Source organism: Callithrix jacchus, chromosome 3, assembly GCF_049354715.1.
Source record: "Callithrix jacchus isolate 240 chromosome 3, calJac240_pri, whole genome shotgun sequence".
Taxonomy (NCBI): Eukaryota; Metazoa; Chordata; class Mammalia; order Primates; family Cebidae; genus Callithrix; species Callithrix jacchus.
In genome coordinates this window covers 44,064,975-44,077,782 of record NC_133504.1, presented here as the reverse complement: position 1 = coordinate 44,077,782, position 12,808 = coordinate 44,064,975, and the positions used below count along the sequence as shown (strand labels likewise).

Genomic DNA, 12,808 nt, shown 5'->3' with positions numbered 1-12,808 from the left:
TGGGCTCCTACCGGCAGAAACTTGCCAGCCATGGAAGCGAGTTATCTGAAAGTGGAACCCCCCGCCTCACTCCAATTGAACCGCCCAGATGCCATGTGGAAGACAGCTGAACCGTTTGCACCCGGCCTCATGCAAATTGCAGATTCATGTGCAAAATAAGTGAGTGTTGTTGTTTTAAGCTGCGAAGTTTCGAGGTGTTTAGGCAGCAACAACCGGCTGAAACACCCATCCAATCAGGTTTTCTCTACTGGGAAGTATGAACACTGGATGCCTTCAGCGGTGGGCCCTTGAGCTCAGGCGGAATCCCAAGCAGTGCTGATTTTGCTGTTCTCCACAGTCCTGTGTGCAAGCTAGCCTGCGTACCCTGAAAGCCAGCACGACCATGGCTGTAAAGAGGCAACATTCCAGGCTGCCTTAATGTCTTTCAAATTCTAGCACCAAACACACCTGTCGCTAACTTGAGAGTCCCTGGGCATGCCTCTCCACTGCAACCTGAAAGAGGATCATATTCTGTTTATGTCAGCTCTTCTAAGTGGGAATTTTATTTTTTCACCAGGTGATCAAACCTTTACCAGTACTTAGATTTCAAAACTAGGCTTTTTACTTATTACCCCTACTCTAAGCCCTGGCTTTTTTCTCAGTATGATACACACTGTTTCTGGGCCTAGGGTCCTGCCTTCATCGACGCTGTTCCTTATCTCAGCCTGTAGCCTCTGTTACTTCTTATCTCAGGCTATGCTCAACTTCAGGCATCCTTGACAATGACTGATGCTTTTTTTTTTTTTTTTGAGACGAAGTTTCACTCTTGTTGCCCAGGCTGGAGTGCAATGGAGCAATCCCGGCTCACTGCAACCTCTGCCTCCCAGGTTCAAGTGACTCTCCTGCCTCAGCTTCCTGAGTAGCTGGGAATACAGGTGCATGCCACTATGCTCAGCTAATTTTTGTATTTTCAATAGAGACAGGCTTTCGCCATGTTGGCCAGGCTGGTCTCGAACTCCGACCTCAGGTGATCCACCCGCCTTGGCCTCCCAAAGTGCTGGGATTACAGGCATAAGCCACCACGCCCTGCCGACTGATGCCTTTTAAAACACTTTCCTATGGCTAATTATTGGGGAGGCAGTGCAGTACAGTGATTAAAACTTGTGCTTTGGAGTTGGGGAGATATGGAACACGGTATAAGTTCTGTAAACCTACCTTGTAAATATATGATTAGGATTAAAATGAGATGATGTCTGTTTGGTGTTCAGCACCCTCTGGCCAGGGTGGCTACTCTTCAGATACCCAATATTCTTTCCCCACTTTCTGAGACAGAATCCCTTATTGTTGGAAGTGATAATCAACCAACCTTAGAGACGACTATTTCCTGCTGCCTTGCAGAGAGATTGGCCAATGAGATGTAAGCAGAGTTGCTTCACTGGGCTAGCAGGAAGCTCTTTGAAAGTGGCTGACCTACTTAGGAGGCTCACCCTTGTGCTGGTTCCCTCTCTTTCCTTCTTGTGAATATCACGCTGGAGTTACAATCACCATTTTGGATTATGTAGCAACACAGGAAAGCAGCTCTGTACTAACGAAGGTGGGGAAGGGTTAGAAGGAACTCGTGTCCTGGATGACCAGGGAGCAGCCATACCAGCTTACCTTGAGTTAGAAACTTAATTCCTGACTGATCCACGTGCTAAATGCTGGTTGAGATTATCAATCTCTCCTAGCATCCTTTCCCTAACTCTGTGGGACTGGTGCTCTTTTGGTCCATGCTATCTCCAGCCTGGCTGAGTTCTAGTGAAAACAGGGAAGAAATATAATCTGCATCAGTTTCTAGGGGTAGATTGATGTCCTCATTGACCAGGTTTAACTTTAGTTGAGACTTTTAGGAGAAATCTTCCTGCCTGTTGTTTGTCAACAGTACTGACTGGTCGTTGTGAGCTGAAATAAAAAAAATCCTTATTCAAGGAAGTCTTCATGTTATGTAAATCTTAAGAATCTGCCATTCAGCCTTGCTAAAATTAAAAGCATGAAGAAAAGTGCATAATCAGGAAAAAAAAGATTTTCTCCTTGTGGATTTTTCCATTTTTATTATAATTTTTTTTTTTTTTTTTTTTTTTGAGATGGAGTTTTACTCTGTCACCCAGCCTGGAGTGCAGTGGCGCAATTTTGGTGCCACTGCAACCTCCACCTCCCAGGTTCAAGTGATTCTCCTGCCTCAGCCTCCTGAGTAGCTGGGATTAGAAGCGCCTATCACCATGCCCAGCTAAGTTTCGTATTCTAAGTAGAGACAGGATTTCACCATATTGATCTGACTGGTTTCGAAGTCCTGACCTCAGGTCATCCACCCATGTAGGCCTCCCAAAGTACTGGGCTTATAGATGTCAGCCACCATGCCCAGTCCACTAAAAATATTTTTTAAAGTTATGTTTTCATAAACATCTCGTTCCTTCATTTAAAAATGTTTTGTAAGGAAGAATAAAGACAAAATCATGTAATAATATATTTAAGATATGCAGAATGTAATAATATATTTTAGATATACAAAGCAGGTCCCCTTCTTTAAGAATTTTTCAAATTGGTATTGTCTCATTTAATTAAATAATTGTATGGATCAAAAGAGTGCAATTATAAAGGTAAAAATTCTTTTTCATAGACAGAAATTAAAAGAACTTTTCCTTAGAAAGAGGCATAATTCACCTCTGTACTAGTAGTGAATAAAACAGTTTAGTAAACAAATACCTTACCCTCAAATACACTTTTATTTTAAATATTGATATTCCTTACATAGAAATTCATGTAGAGGATATTCATTCCTCATACCTTATAGTGCTTAATTTTTATTTAAATTTATGCTTTTCAATCTATCACTGCTAAATGAGCAATTTAGCACACAAACGTACTTATCTAAAAAACGTGAAGTTGAGAATAATTTATACATACACATACATGTATACTGACATTTACAAAATTAAAAATCATATTGGAAAAATATTATACATATTATTCTCAGTATTCAAAGTAGGAGAAAAACACCTAAAACCTTTGATCAGTCTTAACATTCTGATAGATTTACAAATTAGTTCTAATCGGTAGCAATGGGATTATTTCTTTTCTTTTCTTTTCTTTATATATTTATTTATTTATTTGAGACAGAGTCTTACTCTGCCGCGCAGATTGTGCAGTGGCGCAATCTCGGTTCAGGGCAATCTCGGCTCACCGCAACCACCGCCTCCTGGGTTCAAGTGATTCTTGTGCCTCAGCCCCCTGTGTAGCTGGGATTATAGGTGTAACCACACCTGGCTAATTTTCCCGTTTTTTAGAGATGGGTTTCACCATAATGGCCCGGCTGGTCTCAAACTCCTGGCCTCTCAACTTGTTGGGATTACAGGCATGAGCCACCATGCCTGGCTGGGACCATTTCTTATATGAGGCTTACAAGGTAGCCTTTACACGCTGCTGGGACAAAAGCTAAGTGGTAAATATGACATCTGATGATCTAACTGAAGTCCTTGATACTTTGCATCGCTTGTAAAACAAAAGCGAGTCAAACACGGTAGTTTTTTTTTTAAACATAATTTTCAGTTAACTTTAAATATAAGATACACATGTGTTAAATTATTACTGATCTACCAGTTTATTTTTTAACTTGTTGAATGCCTATAATCCCTGCTCTTTCTGAAAGTTGGCATTTATTAAACATGGAGTTTTCACATGTTCCTGGCACTATTTATAATTTCAGCAGTTTCATCTAAGTCAGAGTAATAAAATGCTTACTTTCCTCTGGTTTTTACACTGGAAAAATGTTGTTTGCTGCAATGTAGTAGCTACATATCATTCCTTTAGTCCTTTCATGCAGACCAAAGAAATGAAAACTGGCTGGGCACGGTGGCTCATGCCTGTAATCCCAACATGTTGGGAGGTTGAGGGGGGCAGATCACTTGAGCCCACGAGTTTGAGGCTAGCTTGGCCAACATGGCGAACCCCCATCTCTACTAAAAATACAAAAATGAGCTGTGCATGCGGTGGTGCACACCTATAATCCCAGCTACTCAGGAAGCCAAGCCAGGAGGATCGCCTGAGCCTGGGAGGTGGAGGTTGCAGTGAGCCAAGATCGTACCACTGCACTCCAGCCCGGGCAATAGAGTGAGACCCCATCTTAAAAAAAAAAGAGAGAGAGAAACGGTTAAGAATACGCTTTTCATAAAAGTCCAGTTACTTATTTACAAAATACTGAAGGCTACTGATAATGTGAGGTGAACTGAGGAGTACTATTACCTGAGCCTTCTGTACCTGAAGTCTAATTGTAAAAAAAGCCCAAAGCCCCTATTCACTTTTGTTTGTCTTAAACAGGTCTACATTGTACTTCTAATCTTGTAGTCTTCATGAAATTAACGTCTTCATGTCATCTTAAGCACTTTGGTTTAGGAACTTCTTAAAATATCATTCAGAAAGAGTTTAGCACACGTACAGAGTTCTCACAAAGCCCTATTTTACACAATTGTATGTACTGCTGTCTCAGGAACATGATATGGTATTTAGAAAAGGTGGTAGGGCATAAACAAAACAAACAAAATACCAGGTCTAGGTACAAATAACCCCAGCTGCTTGTGGCGGCTCACGACTGTAATCCCAGCACTTTCGGAGGCCAAGGTGGGAGGATTGCTTGAGCCTAGAAGTTCAAGACCAGCCTGGGCAACATGGTGAAACCCCATGTTTGTTATCTGTACAAAAGATACAAGAAGTTAGCCAGTCATGGTGATGTGTGCCAGTGGTCCCTGCTCCTTGGGAGGTGGAGGTGGGAGAATCACCTGAGCCTGGGAAGTTGAGGCTGCAGTGAGCCATAATCACACCATTACACTCCAGTGTGGGCATCAGAGTGAGACCCTGTCTCAAAAAAATTAAAATTAAAATTAAAAAAAAAAAACAAGAAGAGGACTAAGAGGAAAATAAAACTTTGCTGCCAGACAAGACAGTATCCAGGTAAGGTCAAAGAGTTGCTAAAAACAAAAAACAGTAATTCAGGCAGTTGGCTGTCTGGCTTCTGCAATTTGACAGTTTCCACTCTACACTAATATGCAGGAACTCTTCTGGTCATTGTCACATAGCAGAAATGCTTCTATATGTGAAGTTGTTCTAGACTGCCTGTTATAGCTATTAAATGGAAACACCAGAATTCATCCTGAATATCTCTGAATGTGAAAAAGTCACATGTGCTAATTTAATTCAGTATAAAATCTCCATGTTCTCCCACAAGGAGAATTTCAGCAGTGTTTTCCCAGTGGGAAGCCATGTCTTATCATTCCACCAGATTCAGAATTGGTACTAATTCTGACAGAAACTGAAACTAAAGCCTACGTTTTATTTAGTCAACATAAGGCCTTTTTTCAGAGATGGTGTGAATTAATAGTTCAGACAATCAAAATAAAAGAACAGACAAGTTTTGTTTTTTTGGTTGTTTTTTTTTTAACACATTCATTTCCATTGCTAGAGCTGTGGTGATCAGCAGAAGCATCTGCCTCGCTGTCAATAACAAGGTGGATCCAGGTTGTTGGAAATGGTGGATCCAGGGCTTGGAACAAAGGAAGACTTACTAAAAATGAGACTTGGAACTTGGAAGGCCTGTGCCATGAGGGCCAATTCTGCCATAAACCCTATTGCCCGGGTGTGTTACATAAAACACCCAGAGATTACAGTGACTGTCAGGGTGTGGCTGGGTGCAGTGGTTCATGCCTATAATCCCAGAACTTTGGGAGGCTAAGGCCAGCAGATCATTTGAGGTCAGGAGTTTGAGACCAGCCTGGCCAACATAATGAAACCCTGTCTCTCCTAAAAATACATAAATTAGCTGGGCATAGTAGCTCAGGCCTGTAATCCCAGCTACTTGTGAGGCTGAGGTAGGAGAATTGCTTGAACCTGGGAGGCGCAATTTGCAGAGAGCCGGGATCGTGACACTGCACTCCAGCTTGGGTGACAGAGTGAGACTCTGTCTCAAAAAAAAAAGAAGTCAGGGTGAGAAATAGCACATACTAATAATGAATATAATAATTTTACAGCTGGCTGGGCTCGGTGGTTCATGCCTGTAATACCAGCACTTTGGGAGGCTGACACAGGAGGATTGCTTGAGCTCAGGAGTTTGAAACCAGCCTGGGCAACATACTGAGACCCTGACTCTAAAAAATAAAATAATTTTACAGCCTTTGGTTCTCTTGTATTAGATAGCATAACTGGAGAAAAAAAAGAACTATGAAATTATTTTCCCAAGACCAGTTTGACTCATCTTCATCACACTTGTTTGACGTGGTTATCCAGGTGCCACCTATATCAAGGTGGATCCAGGCTGTGGTCTCCCATTAGGTAACAAAGCCCTTCCCAGAGGGAGGAGTCACACCATTGGGTCAAGAGTTGCAAATGGGTATTTTAACATATTTATTAAAACAAGTTTCCTGAGAAGTTTGACCAGGCAATGTTGTTAACCTGCTTTGCCTAAAATGTACAAAAATGCAATCAAACTTACATATATTTTACATATTCTAAAGTCAGATTTTGTTCTGATTGGCTATCCAGTTAGGGCAAATTAGTGAGCTTTTATTTTTATACTAACAATAGTCTGAAACATAAAATTAAGTTTGGGTTTAAAAACAATTCTTGAAATTGTCATAAACATATGGTGTCTATTGATTGAACAGTAATAAAAAGGTACAAGAATTGAGGCTTGACTGTTCTGGCCATATGCTAACTTCATATACCTTAACAGAATAAACTATATTTTTAAAAAGTGCTTTGTACACTGCGCAATTATAGCTTTATCAGATAAAAACTCAATGACGTGTTGCTGAAATTTTCTTCTTCTAGAATTTGAAATTATTTAACATACTGAATGAGAATATGTTTATCATATTATAAAATATGACTTCATCAACATGAGATTCCAGGACCCCAGATACTTCTCTGAACTTCTAAGAGTTCATTATTTGATAGAGTTGGATCAAATGTAAAGGGCCAAGTGTTCAAAGATCTTAGATACCTAAAGAGAAAAAGAAGGAAATGCAGGCTCTCCTGAAAGTCAAAATGTTGATGAGAAACAAACCGAAAGCAGCACATACAGACAGAAAAATAGACAAGTTATGATTCAGAAAACAACTGTATGCAGTTTTGGCCTGAATATCTGAGACTCACTGTGGGCCATGAGTTGGAAATGAACATGCAAGAGAGCAAGGGAAACACAAAGCCTCATTCAGATGTGCGGGTGAGAATATGACAGACAAATCTGTTGAAGTTATGGACCGTGAAGTCTGTCTTTTGTCAAAGCTCTACACAGTCCCAGGATAGCGTGATAGCAGTGGTTAAACACAACCAGCTAGTTATAGCTTTCATTGTATGGAAAGACCTCTCTGGTCTGGAACTCTGCCTTTGAAATTATCCGCATAGTTCAGAAGGCAAATACTTGTTAAAGTGTGATCCTAAAGATAGGAAAGGAATCGTTTTTGTTACGCATTAGGGCAGACTTTCAAGCACAAGACACAAGATTGAGCAGCAAATGTTTGGGTAACCCCATCTCCCCTCAGTTTATATGTAGGTAGTAAAATAAATAAAATTTTCCTTCTTTGTCTCTTTCTTGGAATAAAATATCAGGCATCCAAGGAGAGCTGAGGACTCTCAATTTTCTAGATTGCTTTAAAGTCAGATTTAGAAAATTAAGGAATAAATGCAGATCGATTTCATTTGAGTAGGTGTGGTCAATGGACCCTTTTCCATTTTGTGCCATTGCTTTTAGCACAAGGATGTTAAAAATATCACAGAGAATGTCATCTCTGATGGACTGATAGAGACCTCCTGGAGTGCTGTGTTAGGTAGGACGTGAGGCTTGTCCCAGCTTGGCAGGAGAGAATGCTAAGCATGATGAGTGATATCCACCACAGGCACAGATATTTCCTGCTCCTCTTCTGTTTGTTTCAAACCACCTTAAGGATCTCTGAAACATAGAGGCTGACAGATGACCCCCACTTGCACATACAAGGGAGGTATGGTGAAACAAGTGTGAGCTTTGCAGAAATGCTGACAAGCAAGGGAATTTCAGCTGAGGCAAACATTAGTTCTTTCACTGAAGATTCCTAGTTTCTCTGAGAAGTTCCCAAAGGTGACTGGACCTGGCCGTGTCAGCATCTAAAAGTTACCAAACGCCATCTCATCAGGACTGTGGCCCCTCTCACTGTATCTTCTTGGCAGGCAGAGCTTACTGACTGCCATTTAATGGTGTATCCATGAAAACACTTGCTGTGTTTGGTGTCTTTTCCATGACATAACACTCCTTAAGAAAAGTTCCTGTTGAATGTAGTTTACCTGTCTGAGGACTTGACTAATCAGAGGAAATTATCCAAAGCTGGTTAGTGACCTGAAAGGAAACCATCGATAAAACAGCTTCCTGATTTAGGCCTTAAGGAATGAAGCAGAAAGGTGACAAAGACTTGGCATGACCAGAGTGAGAGCAGTGAGCTAGAAGTAGACTTAGCATGACCAGAGTGAGAGCAGTGAGCTAGAAGTAGACTTAGCATGACCAGAGTGAGAGCAGTGAGCTAGAAGAAGACTTAGCATGACCAGAGTGAGAGCAGTGAGCTAGAAGTAGACTTAGCATGACCAGAGTGCAAGCAGTGAGCTAGAATCAATAGGCTGAGAGGAGGCAACACCCATTGATCAGAACTGAGCACATCACCCGCCTTCTTCTCCACCCTCGGAGGCAGCGATGGATGGCAGCCAGGCCTTCTCCTAGTACTTCTCAGTTGCACATTCTTCCAAGTGCAAGTGATGCCATCATTAGGAAGAGTGGGTGTTGGAAGAAACAGCAAAAGATTCTTGTGTCTATGTTGATTTGAAATTAATTAAATTCGTATCCTCTTCATCCTCTGGCAGGCCCAGCAGACTCACTCAGGGGCTGCTTTTCTTGGGAAACATGAGTGCCATTCAGGTTTAGGATTCATTGTCACTGTAAAAACAAACAAACAAAAAAACCATAAAAACACACACACATACATACACAAACAGTAATACATTTTTAAGAAGCTAAAGAGAGCTGGTTTCTCCATTGTGGAGGTGACCGAAGAGATTGCAAGCTGTCAGGAAGCCAATGGTGTCTAGCTTACAATTTCTGAAATGAAGGTCAGTTTTAATTTTATATTTGATCCCTGAGGAAGAAATCCATGAAAGCCAAAAAATAATTCCTAGCTTTCACTCTTCATAGCCCTCCCCAGTGCCAGTGCAGACAGAACCAGATGGAGTTGGGGGTTCCCTGTTTAATAAATCTAATCTCATTCTCTATGAATACATGCCAAATTGCCTTTTTCTAAAACAAATTTTCCACGTGCTGTTTTCTCTCAAGAGTTCGTGGTCCTGGTATGTCTTCAATAGCCCATTTTGTTCATACCAACAAAGGATATGGAGGGGCCTTCTCAGTGTCATTTAGAATTCAAACATCGGGCATCTTGGGGTGGCAGACATAAATGAGGAACATGGTATTTGAACCTGACCACGCTGTTGGCTAATTTGTGCTTTTGCTTCTAACTTGTCTGTCTTTGCCAAGTATCTGGCTCCACAGCTTTTTCCTGGTGGGTCCATAGTTCCACCAAGTCTCCTGGAAGACAGGCAGCACTGTCCTTCCTCGACCTTCTCTTTTTAGATCTGTACTCTCTTCACTCACATCCTAGGAGGTCTCTATTCGAAGTGACCTCTGCTTCCAAGGAAGTGAGTGAATGATAATGAACAACAGATCTGGTATCTCCCAAGCTCACAGGTGTGTAGAGTCTGCAATAGGTGATATTCTTCTGACTCCTACTTCAGTGCTCTCCTGCTCAGTGAAACTCCATGTGTTTCTTAAAGGATTTTGGAGCAACTCAGACACACATGGATAAATAGACAGATGGATAAATAGGTAGATAAGTAGATAGATAATGGATGGATCTATCCAGGAAAGGGCAGGAGACATGTGTATGTTCATGTGTGGTGTTTGTTCATTTTAAAGACAGAGGCAGAAGTGATGATAAGGACAGAAGAACAATGGGAAAGGAGGGGGAGGACAGAATTTTATCTGAGGCATCGAAATGAAAAAAAGTAAAAACTAGGATGAGCATGGTGGCTCACACCTGTCATTCCAGCACTTTGGGAGGCTGAGGCAGGAAGATTGCTTGAGTCCAAGAGTTTGAGACCAGCTTGGGCAATACAGTGAGACTCCCATCTCTACAAAAATTAAAAATTAGCCAAGTGTGGTGGTGCACACCCATAGTCCCAGTTACTCAGGAGGCTGAGGTGGGAGGATTGCTGGAGCCCTAGCATTGAAAGCTGTAGTGAGTTATGATTGCACCATTGCACTCCAGCCTGAGTAAGAGAGACACCTTGTCTCAAAAAATAAAATAAAATAAAAAAAGACAGACTATACCAAAATATATTTCAAATGAAAGCATGGTTGAAAATTAACAAATGTTTCATCTGAAGAATAGATGTGACAACCCCTTTCACTTATGTCACCCTGAGTAACCTTTCAATTGGCCAAAGAGGTTTCATTTCTTGGAATGGGTGGTAGTAAGTGGAAATTGGGTGGTAGTAATATTTCAAATATGCAGGAGTCTATCTCTACAGAACAATTGCATGTTTACTTTTTGTGACTTTATCTTGAAATTTCAGCCACTTGAAGCAGAGCATAACATATAGCTGAACAACAAAGGCAAAGGCCTTTTTTGTCCACAACATTAATCTTTGTCCAGCTGTTATTATTGTCCAGAAGTGATTTTTAAAGTTAATTATTTTAAAATTAGTCCATATTCATTGGTTGAAAAATATAAAATGGAAATAAGCAAACAAAAATACCAATAATCTCACTACATTAACATTTTGGTATTTATTCTCCCAGAGATTTTTCTGTGATGATGATATATATCCTTTTTGTACAAAAATTGGATCATATTTTATATATTGTTCTATAATCTGCTTTCTCACTCTTGTTCACATGTAAACATCTTTCTCTGCTATTAAATATACAATATATTTTTAGTGGTTATGTATCATTCCATTGTCTCACTAAATCAAAGAATTTTTTTTATCCAATCCCTTAGTGTTAAACATTTAGGCTACTTCAAATTTTTAATTTTTATTTATTATAAACATTTCTACATCTTTGGAAACTTCCAATTGTTACCTTTGCATATATCTCTAGACAAGGAATTATTAGGTCAAAGTTACACAATTTTAAAGCTTTAATAGCCCATTGTCAAATTATCCCTCTTTCCTAGAAATTTTTACAATTTCTATTCTTCCAACACTACTCTTTAGGGAAATAACCTTTTCCTCACATCCTCTCCAACATTGAATATTATTATTTTCATTTTTTTGTAAGTCTAATAGGTGAAAATAATATCATATTTACTGTGACTTTCTTTTTATTGCTACAAAGACTAAACCTTTTACAAAGCTTAGTTGGTAATTTTAATTTCTTCCTTTCCTGAATTACTTATTAATAGTCTCTGCTTATATTCAAAATGGGACAATTACTATTATTCTTTTGAGACAGAATCTCACAATGTCACCCAGGTTGGAGTGTAGGGGCCAGATCTCAGCTCACTGCAGCCTCAACCTCTTGGGTTCAAGCAATCCTACCACCTCAGCCCCCTTCTCCGGCTTCCCCCATTGTGTGCCACCACACCTGGCTAACTTTTGTGGAGACAGGGTCATGCCATGTTGTCTAGGCTGCTCTTGAACTCCTGGGCTCAAGCAGTCCACCTACCTCAGCCTCCCAAAGTGCTGGGATTACAGGTGTGAGCCACCACGCCCAGACTATCGTGTTTTTTGAAGTACAGAAATGTTGAGTTTTTAAGGTAGTTAAATCTAGCTTTTTCAAACATGGTTTCTGACTTGTGTGTCATGCTTTCAAACTAGTTCCCTCCTTAAAGCTATATAATATTTTCCTGTATTTTTTTCTTTCTTTTTAACACTCAAACTCAAATAGAGTCTATTTTAGTATAAAGCGTGAGGTTGATCTCTAAATCCCCCCCCCTCAAATATTAGTCAGCTGTCCCAAGACTATTTATTAAATAATCCACTTGCTATGAAATGTAAATTCTAATTTGGTTCTGGGTATACACTGTTTTAATTGTTGATCAAGCATGACACGCTCCCTATGAACTCCCCATCCTTATTCTATCTTATAATTGCACTTTTTCCTTCTTTTAGAATTGTCCTGGCTATTTGCACACAGTTATTCTTCCGGATGAAATGTGCATAGGGATTTTTAAGATGACTGGGTTGAATTTAAGATGATCAGTTTTATATTGTTGAGTCTTTCATCAGGAACACAGTACACCTCTCCATTCGTTCAAGTCTTTTATGTGCCGCAGTAAAAACCTGAACATTTTATATTATCACCTGCATTTTTTCAGTTAAGTTTATCCCTGGGTAGTTTACGTTTGTGCTGCCTTTATGATATTACCAATGTTGGTGTGTGCTAACGAGTGGCTTTTTTAGCATAGCAGATAAGAGTCCTGGGTCACTTGGCCCAAGTCTGAATCAGGGTTCACTTTCTTGCCCTATGACATTGGGCCAATTAACCTTTCTTAGCCAGAGTGATCTTATTTCATCTCATCTGCAAAACATACATAACGATACCATGAGCTTTATTGTTTTGTAAATAATAAATGAGAAAATGCCGGTGAAATGCCATACTCCAGGCCTGACACACAGACACATGAATGAATGTTAGTAATCCTTATTTTGCAGGTTTTACAAGTAGCCAGTGTTTGTTGGTAAAATACTAGCATGAATATTGTTTCAGATACCCAAAGGCTTT

The 12,808-nt window shown here is 40.1% G+C and overlaps 1 protein-coding gene across 1 annotated transcript in view; it reads right to left on the bottom strand.

Moving 5' to 3' along the window:
* Nucleotides 1–6,384: 6,384 nt before the first annotated feature.
* Nucleotides 6,385–12,808, bottom strand: part of TMEM154 (transmembrane protein 154) — a 59,003-nt gene continuing 52,579 nt past the window's right edge. Inside the window, exon 7 of the mRNA XM_002745396.6 lies at nucleotides 6,385–8,962. Within this exon, the coding sequence (XP_002745442.3) occupies nucleotides 8,947–8,962 (16 nt within the window). The 3' untranslated portion in view covers nucleotides 6,385–8,946. The remainder of the gene's footprint in view (nucleotides 8,963–12,808) is intronic.